Consider the following 20,673-nt stretch of genomic DNA (forward strand, 5'->3'; position numbering starts at 1 on the left):
TCCTAATGGTGTATGATTTTTCCTTTTTGTTTTTGTCTCAGATCTAAGATATTGTAGTCACTGTGTTAAAACATCTGACTCTGAAGGAAATTGCTTCTTTTAAAACATTCGTAGCAAGTTTCCAAGTCATACAGCAAATGAATGGTTGCCAGGTGTATGTATCCAAAGTCAAGACAGAATGATCTACTTCGTGGAATCATGGATAATACAGAAACCATCTTTTTAAAAAATAGACTTATTTCTTTTTGAGAGAGAGAGAGAGAGGCGGGTGGGGGGGGGAGGGGGAGAGGATCCAAAGCAGGTTCTGTGCTGGCAACAGTGAGCCCGATGTGGGGCTCGAACCCACAAACTGTGAAATCATGACCTAAGCTGAAGTTAGACTCTTAACTGACTGAACCACCCAAGTGCCCCATTTTTTTTTTTTCCAGGAACTGTCTTTTACAGAAAAGGAAGCAGGATCCCTCGTCTGCGTTCCCATGGGTGGTGGCCAGGGTGGGGCTGGAACTGGTCTGCACCCTCCCTCTCCATGCCCTGGAGTCACTCACTCATCTTTTTGGTGGGTTTGAGGCCCCAGGAGAGGCAGCAGGACCCCGAGGGAAGACTTAGGTCGGAGCCAGAAGTCCTGCTTAGAGGTCAGGCTCTCACTTTCCAGGGCTAATTGTTGGCCAAGTCATCTATTTCCACTGCAAGTGCCTCCTTGTTTATATTACGGGTATGAGCCCTTCCCATAGTCACGGGTTATGTGTCACTGGGGTTGCCATGAGAACCAAGGAAAAGTCTTTCTGCTTCTTCCACTTTCCAATCCTGCTCCCCATGGTCTCTGCAGACGTGATGCTCTGTCCTTTGGGAGCATGGCACCAGGAATCACATGGAGTTGGTTTGTCCCAATTGGTGATGCTAACTTGGATCCAGTGGTTAAGGTGGTATCCACTACCCTAACCCATCTAGGGTAAGGGGTAAGGTTACTACTTTTCCTTTCGAATTAACCCCTAGTTTGGGAGGAGGTTCTTTGAGGCTGTGTAAGTATCTCTTTTCCCCATCAGACATGTGGCCTGAATCAGTTTTAAGTTTTGTTGCCTGAATCAGTCATTGCTCTGTTGGTGGGAACATGGTGAAATCTTAACTCCGTAATTTCTTCCATCATTAGTTGCCTAAATTGAACTCTGATAGTATGAACAATGAATAACACAAAGGAGTATACCTAGTTGGTTTTCTTTTAACTCCTTCAATAAATATTCATGTCTTGGATACTGTGGTTAAGTGCTGAGGGGACATCAGACACGACATCGCTGTCCCTCTCTCTGTGGTTCTTACTGTCTAATGCCAAACATATGACAATCAACACAAGAGCAAAGAGCTAAAAGTAGACAAAATTTGCAAAAAGTGCTGTGGGATCATATGACCAGGGTGTCAGGGAAGGCTGTTTAATCTCTGCAAGTGGCGTTTAATGAGAAACAAAGAAGGAGGTGGCCTTTGATGGTGAGGGTATTAGGGCACGAACAGCACATTCTGGGCAAGGGCTTTCCTGGGCAGAGGGTGGGACAGACAGCTTTTAGGGATGCCCTTCCTGACCCAGGGAAGCTTTCCCTCAGGCCCGCGCCCAGCCATCACCTCCACTGGGACTCACACAGAACTGAAGGCCTGAATTCCCCTCCCCAGGAGGGAATGCCCAGTGGTCAGCTTGTCTGGAGGGGGACCTTGCTTGTCCACCAGCCTCTCATCCCAGATAGACCCGGTCAGAGAGCTATACTGGTGTCTTGGAGGGAGAAAAAAACAAAGATCTTCCTCAAAGTATTGGGTCAGGCCTCAACAGCCCACAGACTCTACTCCAGCAATGCTGGCCCTGAGATAATTCTCTAGACCGGGGATGTACAGTCCAAATCTTACCTGGGTGCCCTGAGTCTTGGCGTTCTTCAGCCATGCAGAGGGGAATCACACACTTCTCTCTCAAGGATGCTGCTAGAAGTAAGCATGATTACATTTGAAGAGACCCCTGCTCATGACCCCCCGTGTAACCAACAAGATGCATGTATTAGTGGCCGGTTCTCGTTATTTTACTTCTTTCTCATTTAGAGACAGGGTAAATTTGGGGGGTCGTAATTAATATGGCACAACCAAGCCAACAATTAATACAGCATAGGATGCCACTAACATGCACGATTCAGCAGCACATAATACATTTTATTTCAATGTGATATTTACAAAGATAGCTTTTTGATATAATTTTACATCGTATAGAAAGAAACCGAACATAGGTTTTGGACTCTGCTTTATTTCCGAGAAAGAATTTTAGGATCAAAGCTTGCATAAAGGTTCAGACCATGAATTTTAAGGACTGACAAATAATAAAAATTAAAGGAAAACTTTGTCCCTCATGGCTAATTATTATAGCTGGGCTTTTCATAAAAGCCTGAAAATTGGTTCTTGTACTCCCTTCGATACCTGGGACTGAGTGAGGCTGAGCAGGGTCACTAGGCACTGTGGGGGGTCAGAGACAAGACAAAACACATGTTTATTGGCTGTGTACCAGTAACACTCTCTTAGATAATCCATCGATGTGATCATGAGAGGCGCTTGACCCCATATGAATAGTATATTATATGGTCCCAAACTAAGGGAACTAGGTATTTCCAAAGTGACTGCTGTTGTATGCTATGACAATAAGGACATATGCTTTTCAATAAACTGGCTGGAACTCCTACATTTAAATGAGGCTTATCCTGCCGAGCAGTTACTGTAGGAGAAAATACCCACATTCTCACAGAGGTGTCATTTCTTAAAATATCCTGGAGCTCTGTTTGAGGAATGACTTTACGATAACATTTTTTTTAAACTACATCAGAATGATCAATGCGTCCTCTACTCTAGAATTGCATCGTATCCTAAAATAAATGTAAAATTCGATCACTCATATTCTCCTTTCATTGTTTTCCCAAATGGATCCAATTTCAAAATATCAGGATGATCCATCCAGAGACTAAAGTATCTCACCCGACGTCTGTGGGCCCAGGTTCAAGTTTGCATTCCAAGGAGGGCACTCCCTGTCCCAGGACAAGAGTTAAGGGAAGCCACTGAGCTTCGGCTCTCTGGTGGAAAGAAGAATCATTTTAGTGCCTCTTGGAAGAATAGAACCCAGCATATAGGATCATTGCACCTGGCATCGATTGAAACCCAAAAGCCTAGTGAGTCTCCCAGCCAAGACTGAATGCAAGCCTGACTCCAAAGCCAGCTTCTGTGCAGAACTACACCTGAGCTTCCCCAAATGCATTACGATATGAGCCTGAGATAGGGCAGCTGAGCAGGGTTTTGTCTCCTGCTGCAAGTAGCCTCATTGATCCTGAAGTGCTTTGCAAACATGCTTTTTCATGGGAGCTCGGAACGTTTGGAAGTACTCCGTTGTGCCTCACCGTTTTCTGCATTCACTCACTCGCTCATTATTTTAATCGCCTTTCAAGCCGAGTGTGAGGCAAGCATAGCTCTAGATCTCGGAATTATAATAGGAGGAGCCCTGTCTGTGTGTTTTAAGTGCAATGGAGGGACAGACAAAAATTTGTGACATAGTTACTGTATGAGACTTACGGAGAAATGTTCCCTTTTTTCTTTTTATCTGATCCTCTTTCTGATTTGTTTTTTTTCTTTTCATCTGATCAGATTGTCCAGCTTTTCTATAATTACTATGTATTACTTGCATAATAGGAACAAACACGTTTATGTTTGAAAGTGCCCATCATTTCAGAGGGCAGTTCAATCCCATGGTGGAGGGAGTCCTTGACTTGGGTGGTTGAGTGGTGCTCTTTGGCCCAGACTGTTCTTTTTTTAAAAATCTTTTTAGAGAGAGAGAGAGGGAACGCGCGAGAACAAGAGAGAGAGCACAAAGGGGGAGGGGGACAGAGGGAGAGAGAGAGAATCTCAAGCAGGTTCCATGCTCAGGTCGGAGTCCAAGATGAGGCTTGATCCCATGACCCTGGGATCACGACCCGAGCTGCAATCAAGAGTTGGATGCTCACCCGAGTGAGCCCCCCGAGGCGCCCCTGGGCCAGACCATTCTTAACAGTCCGGGGATGGGCTCCTCTGTCGTGCTTCAGCGCTCTCATGACTTTGTGTGGGCAAAGTCTCCAAGGAGACCATGAGCCCTGGAAACTGGCTCAAACTCAATGCAACTATTCACTGTCTTGAAACTAACCAGCTCTCTCAAAGGCACCATCCCCGGGGCATTAGTAGGGACTCTTTGTGTTGAAAGTGACAGAAAACCCAAATCGAACCCAATACAGGCAAGTAGGGGTGGGGGCTGGCTCACAGAAGTGAAGGTCAGGTGGGCGTCGCTGATGAGCAGCCCGGTCTTTGCTGGGCCTCACTCTTGGTGGTGACTCCCAGCAGCTCCCGCGTCACCACCACCGGCTTATCCCGGTAGAATCTCTCCCCCCTTCTCACTGAGGACCTCTGAGAATCAGGAGAGTCTGTAATCAGCCCTGCGTGGGTCACAGCTGTTGCACGAGGGTACGTGGTGGGGGGAGGGGTACACGGGCACCTTCAGGAAATTGGGTATTGTTTCCATCAAACCCACAGTGCCCCAGGCACAGCCTCCCAGAACTGTAGCACACGGAGGAAAATCTGAGATCAGTGGAGTTTGTTGACAGTAGCCCATTTAGAATTCCCTCGCAGTAAATGACACAAACAGTTAATGAGAAAAGGGTAGCAGTGTGCACACCCTTTGTGTGACCCCCTTTTTACTGGCGATGCGGGCGGGCTGCCCTGTTCTGGGGCTCCTCCCAGAGCTGTTACCCTGGGGCCACCGGGCATCATCGGCGACATCACCGCTTGACAAAATATTTAGGTATTCATCTTGAAAGAGAATAGTTGTGCGAGGTTAACGCGCTCTGAGCGCTTACAAATCAAACCACCGCCAACACAATCTAGGCTGGGAGCATTGGGCGAACTGGTTAGACTTGTAGTTCTGGAAGCATCCTTGGCTTGCCTGCCTCCCTCCTTTCTGCCCCTGTGATTCTTCAGTGGAGGCTGCCGTTCACTTCTTCACCCATCTTACCCTTAGAACAGACTTCGCCCTTGGTCCCCGGGCGAGCACCGTGGCCAGCTAGCTCTGCGTTCCCAAGGGATACCATCTCCTTTCGCAAATGGACAAACCACAGTCATTTAAAAGAATCACCGCCTCACACAGAGGTCAGGGGTGGTGGAGTTTTAATGGGCTATGCTGAGCACCGAGCGCTCTTTGGAGAAACAGGACCATTCATTGCGTTTGCTGGTCTGTGACTGACTGGGAGGTAGGGACAGCGCCAGAGCGTCTGCAGGGTCACAGCAGTCGTGTGGTGTGAGTCCCAGCCCTGCGTTATCTGCGGGAGCATCCATTTATCTGCAAGCTCTCAGGGTGGACATGAGATCCGTGTGTTTAAAATACCGGCTCAGATAGAATAAGAATCAGCAAACAGGGGGCGCCTGGGGGGCTCAGTAGGTTCAGCGACCGACTCTAGGTTTCGGCTCACGCCGTGATCTCACGCTTTGTGAGTTCGAGCCCCGCATCAGACTTCGAGCTGACGGTGCAGAGCCGGTTTGGGATTCTCGCTCTCCCTCTCCCTCTGTCCCTCCCCTGCTTGCTCTCTCTGTCTCGCTTTCAAAATAAATAAGTAAACTTAAAACTAATCAGCAAACAAAACTCATATGGCAGAATCCCGTGCCCTCTATTCACATTCAAATCCTGAAATTAAAGAGAACAACTTCTTTAATAGAAGTATGAACATGGGGCACCTGGGTGGCTCAGTTGCTTGAGCGTCCGGCTTCGGCTCAGGTCATGATCTCGCAGTTCGTGGGTTCGAGCCCCACGTCAGGCTCTGCTCAGAGCCTGGAGCCTGTTTCGGATTCTGTGTCTCTCTCTCTGACCCCTCCCCTGCTCACGCTGTCATTAAAAAAAAAAAAAGTATGAACACACACACACACACACACACACACACACATACACACAGCTCTTGGTAGAAAGCTTTCACACAGAAAACCCTTTCGGTTCAACACTTCTAAGTCTTCCAAAGTAGTCACTGTCCAGTAGCATCTAGAGTATTGTTTACTCCTGGCTGATGGTCTCACACTCCTCGGCCTTTCTGGGCAGGCAGTGGGAGCTGTACCTCTAAATCAGCTCAGACAAGCTCTGAAAATATGGTTGTTTTCACTCCGTCGCCATTCTCGGTCTGTTTTCCAGCAAACCGCCTCTTTCAATTTCAAGTTCAGTGTCATAATACAGTTCTGCACAGCCGAGCCCTGACTTACTGTGAGTAGTTACAACTACCTATCTCCTAGGTACTGCAAGTAGTATAGTTCCTAGCCCGTGGAAAAGTTGTAATAAATATTAGGCTTTACAGAAAGCTTTCTTTCAGTAAGTCAAGTTTACAACCATACACGGCACTTAGGGGAAGCTTCTCTCCCTCTCCTTGGCTTCCCTCCCTCCCACCCCACGTTCACCAAAGTTCCTATTCCTGTGACAACGCAGCACAATAAAAAGCCCAATTGCTTTAAAGGATATCAGACTTCAGGTGTCCACAATGAAAGGAATAACCACGTTCAGCTCAGAGCAGGGGTTTTAATGAACAGCACACATCTATCTACTTGTCTCTACATCCCGTTTGAAGCAAGATGGTTATTAGAACTACCGTTAATTTTACAGATAAACCAAACTCAGAAAGTCTTCCGAAGTAAATTCAAGCGGGAGTTAATTCTGGGCAGCGTGTGTGCAAAGTGGGTTTTCCCAGATGAAGCCACAGTGTGAGCGGTTAGAGGGGCGGGTTTTCCCAGTCTTTCTCAGTGGGAAAAGTGAAATAGCCTGATGTGAGGTTTAAACAACATTTTTAAACAACAATTAAAACAGCAATGGCAGACCTGCCACAGGGCCACATGCGACTTATGGCCAAATGTTCTCTGCAGTAAATAATCGTCACACGCGCATGCAGGCGGGAGGTGGGAAGACCGCGTGTGCGGTGTGCGGGGTCGGGAAGGCCTAGCAAGGAGGTAGCTCGGTTTGGGGGTCACAGGACGTGAGTTAGAAGCTGGGGGTGGGGTAAGGGGTTGTGTCCTCTCCTCTACTAACCTGTTCCATTTCCCTTTGTGCTCCACAAACCCTGGACAAGCTGGTCTGCGGTGGTGATTTTTATGTAAATGGAGGAAAGGGAGTTTTCCTAGGGCTGATGGTTTTCTAAAGTTCAGTCCCCTTTCTTGGTGAGAATACATTCAGAAATTCATGAAATGAAAGTGAACAGGGAGGAGGGGGGGAGACCCCAGGCCCCACTCTGCTGAGCGTGAAGGGATTACTCCCTCCTCCTGAGGAGGAAGCACCAAGCAGCGTCTCCATTTTACAGATGAGGAAGCTGAGACTCAGCAAGTGTGAGCGAGCTGCTGAGGGGTCATAGCACGAAGGGAAGGTATGGAGAGTGGGGGTGGTGGGGAGGGTCCGGCACTTCTCCAGAGCAGAGGGGAGGGTGTGGGATACTGCCACTGGCTGGGTCACGGATGGTGAAGGTTCAAGTTCGCAGAAGGGCTTCTGCCTCTGGTTGGCTCCAGTCTAGGCTACTGAATATTCTGTCTCCAGGCGCCTCTACCCTGGGAGGCTTTGCTGGTCTGCCCTATGCAGTTGCTTTGTGCGGTCTCTCATCTCCACGTGGGATTAGGGGCTGACACGTTCTCCAGCTCACCGCCGAAAACCGAGATCTGAGCTTGAGGAGGAGTGTGACCTGCTTATGCAGATATGATATATATACACATTTATTATCTATACATTTATAGTATATGTATCTATATTTATATATGTACAGAAAGTATATATATGTATACATAGTATATGTATGTCTGTTATATATGTATACATAATGTATGTCCATATAGTTATATATGTGTATATATATATATTTAGTTTTTTAAATGTTTATTTATATTTGAGGGAGAGAGAGGCGAAGCATGAGTGGGGGAAGAGCAGAGAGAGAGGGAGACACAGAATCCAAAGCAGGCTCCAGGCTCTGAGCTGTCAGCACAGAGCCCGACGCCGGGCTTGAATTCACACACTGTGAGATCATGACCTGAGCTGAAGTCAGAAGCTTAACCGACTGAGCCACCCAGGCGCCCCTGTATAAATATATGTATTGATACATATATTTATGTACATGTCTTTTACTTTATTATAAAGATATGAAAAAAGGTATTTTTTGAAATCATGTATTACTTGGTATTATTTACTTTTCTGTTACAGAAATGCTTTTAATTAAAATAAAGATAAGACTCGCGTGGGGCACCTGGGTGGCTCAGTGGGTTAAGTGTCCGACTTCAGCTCAGGTGACGATCTCACGGTTCGTGAGCTCGAGCCCCGCGTCGGGCTCTGTGCTGGCAGTGCGGGGCCTGCCTTGGAGTCTCTCTCTCCCTCTCTCTCCGCCCCTCCTCAACTCGCACTGTCTCGTCTCTCTCAAAATAAATAAAGAAAGTTTAAAAACAGTGAGACTAGCGCACAGCGGCACTTGCTGGTAATTAACGTAGGACTAAGCAAACGGCCACTCTGTGTCGCAAGAACATCAACTTCTCCCAGGGCGCCTGCTGTCGTCTGACACGGTGGGGCACCGTGCCTGGACGTCGGACTGCTGTGGGCTCCGTTCGGATGTCCTGGGGACACAGCTAGTGACAAGAGCAGGCCGTGAGGCCACCCGCCCGCCCGCCGGGCCCTCAGCTTGTTTCTTCAAGGGAAACGAGTTCCCCCCAAAGCGGTTCCTGACTCAGTGAACAGCCAGCCCTACCCCGTCTCTCAGAGCGGAAATGTTCCACGGGGATCCAGAGAACGAGTTGAGGTTTGCAGGAGGCCCTAACGCGGAGTGGCCCCTGCAGGGCATTGGCCTTACACGGCATTCAGGCCCCCGTCACTAGGTGGCTACCAGGCTCTCCTGCGGCCCCTCATTTTCTCTCTAGCCCGGCTGGTCCCACCGTGCATTTGCTGGGTGTGTAGCCTGGGCTATTTTCTCCCGTATCTCCATGGTCCCTCCCCCGCCTTCTTCGGTTTTCCCTCAAATGACACCCCACGTAAGGCCACTGCCTCTCGCTCCAGCCCTGTGTTATTCCTTCCTCCTAAGCTTGTGCATTGTCTAATTGTTCCATACATCTGTTTGTTTAGTCTGTCTCACAAGGGGACCAGGGGCCTCTGAGGGGGCGCCTTCTTCCTGGGGGCTCACGGTGGGGTCCCCGGGCTCAGAGCAGCGCCTGGGACAGGGCGGCCACCTGTGGGAGGGAAATGAGGAAGGACGCACAGCGTGTGTATTTGGACACCTAGAAGGGGACAGGGCGTAAGGAAGGGGAAGCACCCTGCTAAGCCTTTCTGGTCTCTCCCTTCGGATTAGGACTTCTGATCTGAGCTCTTGGGTTTTCTCTTACCTCGTAGTCATTCAGTGACCACTCAGCACCTCACCGTCAGCCAGAGTCCCTGTCTCCAGGGACCTTACCTCCTCGTGGGCACAGGCACCCACAGAAAGAGGAAAAGCGAATGGAACTATGTTGCCACCTTAGCTGGAGTTCTGCCTTCTCACTAGGCAAGGAATGGTTTGTTCTCTAATTTTTTTCTTTCCCCCTAAACCTGAATGCGTCCAGGACATTGAATCACCAGGCAAAGAAGGCTCAGAGTACATGCATGTTAGAGAAGAGAAGATTCTTGACATTGTCTTTTCAGTTTGAAATTGGTCTTACTATCTGCTGGGCTGCATATCATGTCAAATTCCCCAGCAAAGAGCCCCCCACCCCCAAAGCACCAGGATTTTAATAATAATAATAATAAAAAAATAACGGTAGTGCAATTTGACCCTCAGTACATTTGTCTGGAGGAAATTCTTTAAGAAGGCTGATGTGTGCACACACATGCACACGAAATCGTTTAAGGGCAGAAAGCACAAAAATCCATTTCAGCCATTAAACTGGATTTAAAAGGCATCAGGTGGTGAATTAAAGGCTGAAAACAAAACCTTGGGAACCCGAAACGCTGTCCAAATATCAACTCACAGATTCCTTACACCCGGGAATTCTCAGCAGTTGGAAGCAGAGCCTTTAGGGGAGTGGATTGGTTTTATATCACACGCTCACACACCGAGATGCTCTGAGAAATTCGAAACATGCACGAAACACACCAAGCCTTTGTTCAGCCCAAACGGAATAATTTTCTCGCAGCCACAGACATGAGCCCCACATTCCCAGACCACGTGCAGCTGTCAGTTCACTGGGAGTAAAGAAGAAAACCCTTTAGTGAAACAGCCACACGCCCATGAAGTTACCAAATAAACGTGTCAACGTTTTCTTCCAAAATAAAATGCTCGGTTGCCCCAGGCCTTAAAATGGTCGAGAACTTGGTAGGGAAAGGATGTGCCCGCCTAAAACATCTGGAGCGTGGGGCTGCCGGCGGCCGAGCTGGTGCACAGTCGTAATTCACCTGGCTGCCCTTCTCCATCTATTACAAAAAGGGGAAAGCGACCCGAACAGATTAAGCACGCCTAGAAACCCTCGAAAGCTTCAAACCTATTTACACTTCCCAAGGCCAAGCACATTGCCCCGAGCATGATAGGAGGTAGAGCCCTGTGAGCTCTCCATCCCAGCTTGCCTTCTCTGAGTCGATCTTCCATATGTTCTCAATTACCAGCCACTGCAGTTTCATCCAGCTGAAAGAGCAATTGCACCCATGCATGGCNTAGAACGGGATGGTGAGCCCCTGGTTGAAAGGCTCAGCTAACTGGGAGGTATTTCTGAACCAGATTTGCTGTTGGAGACAGACTGCTGGGGCAGGGGTGGGGAGGTGTTTCAACAGTTTACACCCAGGAGCACTATCCTGAGTATGTATTTTCATATACTAGGTAAGCTTTTGTATTCAGGCAAGGGAACTGGGCGTGGTACTCCTTGGCCTGTGGGACAAATATGAGGAAGTCAAGACAAAGATCATTCATTCTTAGATTGTACTATCCCCAACCCATCCCAAGTATAGCCCCCTGCTGCTTTGGGCTATGGTATGGAGTGAATAGGAGACTTCCACTTGTATTTATTTTTTGAGAGAGAGAGAGAAGGGAGGGGGAGAGTGAGCAGAAGGGAGGGGCAGAGGGAGAGAATGAGAATTTTAAGCAGGCTCCATGCTCAATGTGGAGCTCAGTCTTACCCATGACACTGGGATCATGACCTGAGCTGAAATCAAGAGTCCATTGCCCAACCAACTGAGCCATCCAGGCACCCCAATTTCCACTTCTATTTTTTTTTTATGTTTATTTATTTTTGAGGGAGAGACAGAGACAGAGAGATAGAGTGTGAGCAGGGGAGGGGCAGATAGAGAGGGAAACACGTAATCTGAAGCAGGCTCCAGGCTCTGAGCTGTCAGCACAGAGCCTGATATGGGGCTCGAACCGTGAGATTATGACCTGAGCCGAAGTCACATGCTTAAGCGACTGAGCCACCCAGGTGCCCCTCCACCTCTTTTTATTTTTTATTTGTATTTAATTAATTAATTTATTTTAATGTCTTATTTATTTCTGAGAAAGAGAGAGAGAGAACGTGAGCAGGGGAGGGTCAGAGAGAGGGGGAGACACAGAATCTGAAACAGGCTCCAGACTCTGAGCTGTCAGCACAGAGCCTGATGAGGGACTCGAATCCATGAACTGTGAGATCATGACCTGAGCCGAAGTCGGACGCTTAACCGACTGAGCCCCCCAGGCGCCCCTCCACCTCTTTTTAATGTGCTTGTACAATGAGTGAGAAATTCTTGCTTATAAAATCCTTTTATGCAGAGAAGTCCCTTTTGCAGACTCCTATGACCATAAATGTGCTTTTTTTTTTCAATTTCCAAAAACATACAGTAGGGCAAGAAGCTCTTAGATGCCAACCCCAGTTCTCATGTATAGAATAAGTCTAACGGAGTGTCACTGTCACAGACAGGAGGGGCAGAAGAAGAACAAGCTGATGAGGGGACCCTGGAGCCATGAGGTGGGATTAGGTGAGGAGCGAGGTTTGGACTCTTCTATTCATTCTGAAGATACTTAATAATGCTCCTTGGTAAAGGGAGCAAAAGAATGCCCAAGGCCGACAATAACTTAATGAATGAGAGACTTTCAGATTGTAGCAAGTGGTAGGAAGGAAATTAGCAGGGGACAGAGATTAATTAACACAAGGAATCATCTTTACGGCAACGGAAATGAAATCTGGGAGGACAGGTGTGCCCTGTGAGGGTGGAATATCAAGAGGAAGGTGGTCTGTTACAGAGGCAGCGCCCCTGGACCCTGGGGTTTGGGGCGAGAGGAGCTGGTGTGCTCACAATTGCGGGTAAGAGCGGAGAGAATGGGGAGCCTCGGTGTCGGGGGCCAGGGCTGCGAGGAGGCACCGCAGAGTTTTACAGCCTGGGGTGCAGCATTTTTAATTTTGTCACAGCACAAAATTAATAATGGTGGAAAATCACTGTATGGTTTTAAGCAGCAGAATGATACTACGCACTATTGGTTTTGCAAAGGCCACGTTTGGTTGCTTGATGGAAATAAATTGAGGGGGAGTGGAGTGGAGCACACATTCAGAGGCTATGGCTTAGAAGTATGATTCCAAAATGTATCAGAAGTCTTTTTTTTAAATGTTTATTTACTTTTGAGAGGGGGCGGGGGGGGAGGAGGGAAGGGAAGGAGAGAGAATGAGCGGGGAAGGGACAGAGAGAGAGGGAGACACAGAATCCGAGGAAGGCTCCAGGCTCCGAGCTGTCAGCACAGAGCCTGACATAGGGCTCGAACTCCCAAACTACCATATCACAACCTGAGCAGAAGTTGGATGCTTAGCTTAACTGGCTGAGCCACCCAGGCACCCCTGAAAAGTATTTTCCAATGTCAGATAATTATAGCTTTCTCCCTGTTTTCCATTTAGCAACTTTGAAAGTTGATGCTCTGTTTCTAGAGTTAAAAACTCTAGAGTTTTAACCTGCTTAAGAATCATGAGGAGGGTACAGGTTAAAAAGGCAGACTCCTGGGCCCACTCCTTATGATCCCGACTCAGGATGTCTGGAGCGGCACCCAGGAATTTGCTTTGTATTGAGAACCTCAAGGCGTTCAAATATAGTGTTTCGGAGGCACGTTTTAAGAAACAAGGTGCTAGAGCTGGCCCTTTGATCCTGCCTTTTACTGGAATAACACGACAGTCTTTTCAGTCTTATTGTGGGGTTTTCAACTGAGGCAACAGTCTGGTTGGGCCAGGATGTGCCTCGGGACAAAATAATCCCCCAAGTAGCAGTGGTTCACAAGGACAGCGTTCATCTCCGGGGGTTTGTATCCAATCTGTGTGGAGGACTCTGTTCTAGATTGTCCTCATTCAGGAGTCTCAGGGTCACTCCGCCTTCTGGAACTCTGCTGGCCGCCATGCTTGAGGAAAGAGAAGATGGAAAATCTGGGACGAGATCTAACAGAGTCACTTCTGTTCATGGCTCACCGGCCACAGCTAATGCTACGGCAGGTGAACACGCAATCCTCTTGTGAGCGGGAAGGAGAAGCAAATGCATATTGGGACCAGTGGCAAATGTGCCCCATAGGACAGAGGATGCCAAGAATCAGGCCGGTAGGAATGGTCCCTACGCTTCGGAGGAATACTGGGCATCTACGGACAGCGGGGTTCCTAAAACAACATGAAGATAGTAGTATTTCCAAAATTGCCGAAAGCTTCCTTAGAGAAATGTCTTAATCTCGATTAAGCGTTTTATATCTGGGATGGTTAAATTGAAAAAGAGTTAATGCATATTAATAGAAAATCTAATTAAAATTTCTTTAAATATCTAATTGTTTTTGAGACCGGGGGGCACTGCAAAAGAATAATAGAGCATATATTGACCAAGTCACGTGACAGTTGTCAGTGGTGCAGAGTCTCACTGTTCCCAGGCGGTGGTGCTTGGTGAGGGTGGTGAAGGGCTAGTCTCCCTGTTTTAGCTACGCCGGCCGGCTCACCTGCGCTACAGCCCGGCCTGAGTCCCATCTCTTCATTGCTCTGCACCTGTTCCCTCCTCTATAACACATGATAGATGTTCGCTCTCTGAAGAACCGAGAAGCTTCAGTCCCGATGTGATCAAAGGTGAGAAATAATTTTGAGTCCCTCACTGCATGGAAGAATCACAACCGAGTACACGGAGTACTTTGGGGGAATGTTCTAGAACACAATTTACCTACCTTAAAGGAGAAAAACGGCTCTCACCATCCTAGATGTTAATAACTCATTACGGAATGAGTGCTTTATTAACATGGGATTGCATTTCACTCTTTCCACTTATTGGATGTGTGCCTTTGAGGAGTGGCTCAATCCTCAGATCTCTCATCAGCAAAACAGATGCTAATTTACTTCTAAAGTTCTGTGACAATGAAGTGAGATGATGTGACAAAGGGCTTAGCATCACATCTAGGACATCCTAATGGATGTCTCATGAATGTGGAATAAATAAAGTGCCCGATTAATGAATGACTGTATCATAATTCTTATCACAGCTTCGTACGTTGGTGTGCACTTGGCCACGTTCGATTCTGTCACCTTCTGACAACATGAAATGTTTCTAGAGATCCCTTCCATTCAGAGAAGAATCTTTTTGTAGACTTCATTTCTTTTCCCAACTAGAAGCTGGTGAATACAGTGCCAGTAAGTGAAGGATTTGGCCCCCATCAGGCCTTGTGTGCCATCTCACTTCCCATAACAACATGAACCCGGTCTTCTCTGAATTTTCATAACCCCACACTTCATTCTAATGTTCCGAAAACAACTCTCAGTGCTGTCACGAGGCTCTGGGGCAAAGGGCACACACACATCAGATGACTCTCCTTCTGTTTTACAGATGAGGGAAAGGAGGCAGAGCTTCAGACAGATGGGTTTCAGGTACTGGAGGAAAGGGTCTTAAAAAGCTGCCGAGGCCCATCTCCCTCTGGCTTTTCCTTCTGCTGGGTTTCTGCCAAAGCAAGAGAGTGTGAACTAAACCTCAGAGAGAACCCCTCTGTGCAGGTGACTTGTTCAGAGTCAAACACGCCACCCCTGAGCCTACGTCCTTCATTGTACCACCCTTAGATAGCCCTGGAGAAGCCAACAGAACTCCCAGTCACCCTCCAGGGCTGAGTGGATAAGGCAGGTGTCACATTTTCAAAACTGTGGGGAGATTAATCATCCTTTTTGAGCTAAGGGTCTATTCAGTTCTTCTGGAGTGTCCTTAGCCTTTTTATTCCCCTCCCAGTGCATCTTCTGGCCAGAGCACACCACATACCTCCCCACGGATGGCAGAAAGGAGCCATGCTGATTCACCAAATTGCCAACATGTGGTCCCTGATGGTTGAATTATGGGCAGACATTTATCTCTGCTTATCCTTTCTGAGAGTCCTTGGTCAAAAGTGATAGGATGTACCTTCCAGACACAGCACACTCCAAACTGAAAGAAGGCTATTCTGAACAGCCTGTCTCTTTGAACTTAGCAGGCTGATGGGTTATTCATAACACAACAGCTGAAGTCTCTTTCTAAATTTTATTGGTTGCCATTTTGGTTAGGACTGAAATGGCTGAAATTCTGACTGTTTGAGGCAAGTTTGTACATACAGACAGCAGATGAAATTATCAAGATGAATTTAAAGCACTTTGGTTTTAAAGTACAACACACAGTCCTTCCTCTGTCTTAAGCTGAGATCGCAGCGCTGAGTACAAGCCCCATTCTGCCACTTACTTCCTCTGGGATCTTGGTTAAGGGGCTTCACCTCCTTGGAACTGAGGCTCTTTATCTGTAAAATGGGACACCTTGGGTTCGTTTGAGCACACTTTTGGAGTAACTAGCACAGAACTGAAAAGTGATCGGTTAAAAAAAAAAAACCCAGTCGACACTAAGCATCTAATCTATATTCTAGGCTGCTGTGCTATGGCCTGGCCAACTCTGGGGTCACAGTTCATATGATAATCTTTGGAGATTTATGAATTAATAGAGCAGTTTTTTTTTAACCCAGCAGAAAATAAAAACTCAAATATCTCACTGGTTGATCGTTGTGTTGAGTCTTGAAAGAGCAGGAGTCCGCAAAGTCAAGGAGGAGGGACAAAGCATTTCTTACAGAATGAGAAGCTACTGAAACTCAGCAGTGATTTTGAAAGATAAGCATAAATTCCTTGATAAGTCTTCCCTTACAAGATGAGGTCTGACTCTCCTCTCTTCTGAGTGTGGGCTGTATTTAGTGACATGCTTTCCATCAATTGAACAGGGTGGAGGTGTGTAACTTCAGATATTGGATCATAAAAGGCTTTGTGGCTTCCTCCTTGCTTTCTTTGTTGGGTCACTCCCTTTAGAGGAAGCCAGATGCCAGGTTGTAAGGACCCTTGCCAACATCATGTGACTCATCTTGGAATTGTGGGTTCTCCAGCCCCAGTCAAGCCTTCAGATGATACAGCTCCAATTCACATTTCATCTGGAGCCTAATGAGACCCGCTGAGCCAGAATCATCTGACTGAGCCACTCCAGGATTCCTGACCCACAGAAAGTGAGATAATAAATATTTATTGTTATAAGTTGCTCAGCTTTATCTTGCAGAAGAGATCCCTAACAGTGGCAAAAGGCTCCCAATGGAAACTTCCTCTTGTTGGAGCCTGAGGGCCTGAGTGGTTGGAGCCCGGGGAGCCTGGAGACACAGAAAATGGGGTCTGAAAAGTAAACGCTCAACATTCTCTTAAGAAGTTGGGGGTTTATCCTGTTGGCAATATATTCAAGCTAGGGGATGTTCTCACATAGAGAAGTAACATGACCAGAGTTGATTATGATATCTTTGGCATGAAATGGGTTGGGAAGGGAGACTGCGTTGGCAGCAGAGGGACCTCCAGTTAGGAGGTTATAAGAACAATAGTTCAGGGACAAAGATGAGAGCCTGGATTAAGATAATGGCAGAGGGAGTGGGGTCTGGGAGGGCTGTCTTCAAATTTGGTGGTTCTCAGAAACAACCAGTATTTGGGGCCATCTTGTAAAATCATGCTTCCTTCTATGTTGTGTGTGGAGAAAAGTATGCTGAATTACACAACTTTATATTCCTACCAACATTATCTCTCTCTCTCTCNATTATGATATCTTTGGCATGAAATGGGTTGGGAAGGGAGACTGCATTGGCAGCAGAGGGACCTCCAGTTAGGAGGTTATAAGAACAATAATTCAGAGACAAAGATGAGAGCCTGGATTAAGATAATGGCAGAGGGAGTGGGGTCTGGGAGGGCTGTCTTCAAATTTGGTGGTTCTCAGAAACAACCAGTATTTGGGGCCATCTTGTAAAATCATGCTTCCTTCTATGTTGTGTGTGGAGAAAAGTATGCTGAATTACACAACTTTATATTCCTACCAACATTATCTCTCTCTCTCTCACACACACACACACACACACACACACACACACACACAAAGATACTTTTCATGCACTAACAGAATCAGTGCTTTGTGAATAGGACTTTACAATCAGGAAGCATCTCACTCTTAGGATTTAATAGTAGGCCTTTGAAACAGTCCTTTATAGAAACTCTCATTTCAAGAACCAAAAGAAAATAAGGGGCCCCCACCTTCTATGGAAGGAACCCAAAGGCTCACATTTGTCCACTACAGTACTAAGGCCACCTAGGATTAGACTGAGTTATGGTGGAATACAGATTAAACGTGGTTTTGAAATGTTGGAGGATTCAACAAGGTCCAGGACTAAAACAGCATGGGCAGTGATATTAAATTAGCTACAAAGTGCTCCTCTTCAAAAAAAAAACTGGTTTCCTTAGTGAAATGACACTATTTTTGGTATTTCAATAGCCCTAGAAAGAGATGGATATATAAATGCGAAGGCATGAATATTTCAAATGGCCACATTTCTGCCCTAATGATTAGGCAATATGTATATATATGTATATGTATGTGTGTATATATATATGTATATATGCATGTGTGTATATATACATATATAACTTATTTTGAGCTAAATGAAAGAAACCTATTTTCATTCTATTGTCTTGAAAGCACTGTGTCATCACCCACACAAAGCTGCATTTCAAAACGTTTCTTCTGGGAAAAGCTGCATTTCAAAACGTTTCTTCTGGGAAGTAGAAGTTCTAGTTGAACTGTATTAATCAGAGAACCAGAAAGAATTCAAAAGTAGCACAGAGACCGCGAACCAAATTTGACTTTCAGAAGGGAAGTGTTACAAACAGTACTGGTTGGGAATCTTATCATTTCTGTCGCTGAAAAGTTTTCAAATGGTGCTTTTTTTTTACATTTACGTATCATGTGGAACTTTGGAAGAAATGTTAGTCTTCAAACAACTTGATTCAGCAAATACCTGAATGCTCACTGCCCTAAGAAGAGATAAGATACGTCCACTAAGAAGAGTGACGTTTCTCTGAAAGTAAACGTGAGAATCCGTGTCCCTCGAGGCCGAATGTGTGGTTGACCACAGTAGTTGTGTGCCTCCTGTAAGGCCTGAAAAAGGGAGCCACTCATCAAATGGCCCGTTGGAAGAGGAGTGAATGAACGGGAGGAAAGGGTATATGGACACACGTGATGTTCATGACGTTGGGCTTGCACAAGCAAAGAACACCCAAAGGTATGTCTCTGCAGTATACACTCATAAATATTTACAACTGACAAGTCTTGGAAAGGATGTGAAAAATTCTGATGTTCAAGAAAAGGTAAAAATAACCAAAGTGTGAACTAAGTAAAGAAGAGGCAGCACACTTGAGGAATCTTGATAAAGCTATTTTAGCAAAAGCACATCGCTATCGCTGTTTGGAAGAACTGTGATACGGTGAAAAGGACTTACTGAAATAACGTCTCTTTAGGATGCTCAAAAATCTGCTTCTGGCTCACAGTCCCAAGGTGAGTTTTTTTGTGGAGGAAGCGAAGAAAAGGACAAAGAGAAACCACCACCATTAGTGCCTGCACCAGAGCTATTTATTAGCGTAACTTTTTTTTTTCCTTAAAGATTTCGTAACAACTGAAGTATGTACAGAGTCTTACAGCATTTACACCATAAAAAGTTTCCCATTAGCCGATGAAGTCTAAGGTGGTGCTGCTGAGAGCTTAGGAGCATGACTACAGAGGAATGAAGCTGACCACTACACGTTTACCTCTCTGCTACCACACCACGACCGTCAGCTGGTCCACAGCTAACTAACCACCCGCGGGACAGGTTATGGGGGAAAACGGGGAGCAAGGTGATAGATAGGCAGCCCTGGAGACCAAAGGGTGGGAAAGCTACATGGCCCCATGTCTCTACAGTCTCCTAGAGCTGCAACAAAGGTCCACAGCCTGAGAGAGTAACGTATGCAAGACGGCACAATCGCACTGCTCAGATACGGTTCAGTGACGAAACGTATTCACTTTTGCATGGGAGGCTCTATACTGATATGGCTGGCATTTCCATTTGCGTTCATGTCTTCTGGGAGCTCGGACCTGCACAAGCCCCAACCCCGTCTCCCAAATAAATCAACAGCACAGGAAGGGGCGGAGAGAGGGAAGAGAATCGGCATAGAGTTAGTTCTTGATCAAAAAAAACCAAACAACTTTTTTCTTTTTTTAAAGACATTTAGTACCACTTTAGGATGGCCATTCCCGTCAAAAGATTAATCGTAGAAATTTCTGGAACCAACCCAAATCAGAACATCAACAAGCCCCCCAACCCCCAAACTCCTAGATTTAATCGCCTTCATCGTAGCTGATTGTCTTTCCTTGGGGTCAGTATTACACAGAAGCACCCACATTTACACACTGAGTCGGACACAACACGGAGCACTGTTGCCCCATCGCTTTAATAAGTGGCAGGAGAATTCCGATACGCAAACGATTAACGTCAGGCTCCCCACCTTTCTTCCTCAGAAAGCCCAGCCTGGTTCTCTACCTCAGGTCAGTCACTGTTGTCTGTCTGGTAGCAGATCCCACTTCCTTCCCCACCGTTTGGGTCTCGCAGGTAGGCAAATTGGCTCTTTATTTCGAAAAGATTCTACTCTCAACATAAAAGCCAGTTGATAAAATCTTTAATTAAGACACAAGAGCGCGGGGTATAAAAACACAAGAACCACATAAATACCGAAGAAGTCGTATACCGTGTTTCGTGTAAACAGTTTTGCTGAAGATGGGAGCCCTAGCTGGATTCTGGCCTGAAAGTCTTGGCGGGTGGCGAGCGGTCGACGAGGAAGCCGGGTCGGTCCCCATGTTGACAGGCATGCAACTTGGAAACATTGCACAACAGGCAACACAAAGAGAGTGGAGAAGCTCACAACACTGCAAGGAGACCTCACAACCTTCACGACTGCGGATGCACGGACAGAGCCCCACCCCCCTCCGCACGCTGGCCCTCACACGTGGGAGACCTTCTGCGACTCCCTGGCTTGCTTGATGCTGTACAACCACTTGATGATCCTGGCGTTCCTTTCGATGGCGGAGATGCCGTAGGGCACCCGGTCGTTGGCACTGTCGTCATTCCTAAGGTCACTGTTGCTGTCCTGAGACTGTTCGCAGTCTGAGCTGATCATGCTGGCGCTGCGGAAGTTGAGCGAGATGATGTCGGAATTGGCCCTCGCAAAGTTCTCCATCCCCAGGTTCTCCAGCTCTTCGGGGTCCAGTCCGCAGTAGTTGAAGAACCGCTCGACGTCGGCGTCCACGCGGAAGTACCTGTCGCTCAAGTCCGACTTGGA

The 20,673-nt window shown here is 46.9% G+C and overlaps 1 protein-coding gene across 1 annotated transcript in view; it reads right to left on the bottom strand.

The window, feature by feature from the left end:
* Positions 1–18,909: 18,909 nt before the first annotated feature.
* Positions 18,910–20,673, bottom strand: part of FAM110B (family with sequence similarity 110 member B) — a gene marked incomplete at its 5' end in the record, with an annotated part of 2,056 nt that continues 292 nt past the window's right edge. The window contains one exon of the mRNA XM_077751757.1: positions 18,910–20,667. Coding sequence (XP_077607883.1) covers positions 20,335–20,667 — 333 coding nt within the window. The remainder of the gene's footprint in view (positions 20,668–20,673) is intronic.

The sequence above is a fragment of the Crocuta crocuta genome, unplaced genomic scaffold, assembly GCF_008692635.1.
Source record: "Crocuta crocuta isolate KB4526 unplaced genomic scaffold, BGI_CrCroc_1.0 scaffold20, whole genome shotgun sequence".
NCBI lineage: Eukaryota > Metazoa > Chordata > Mammalia > Carnivora > Hyaenidae > Crocuta > Crocuta crocuta.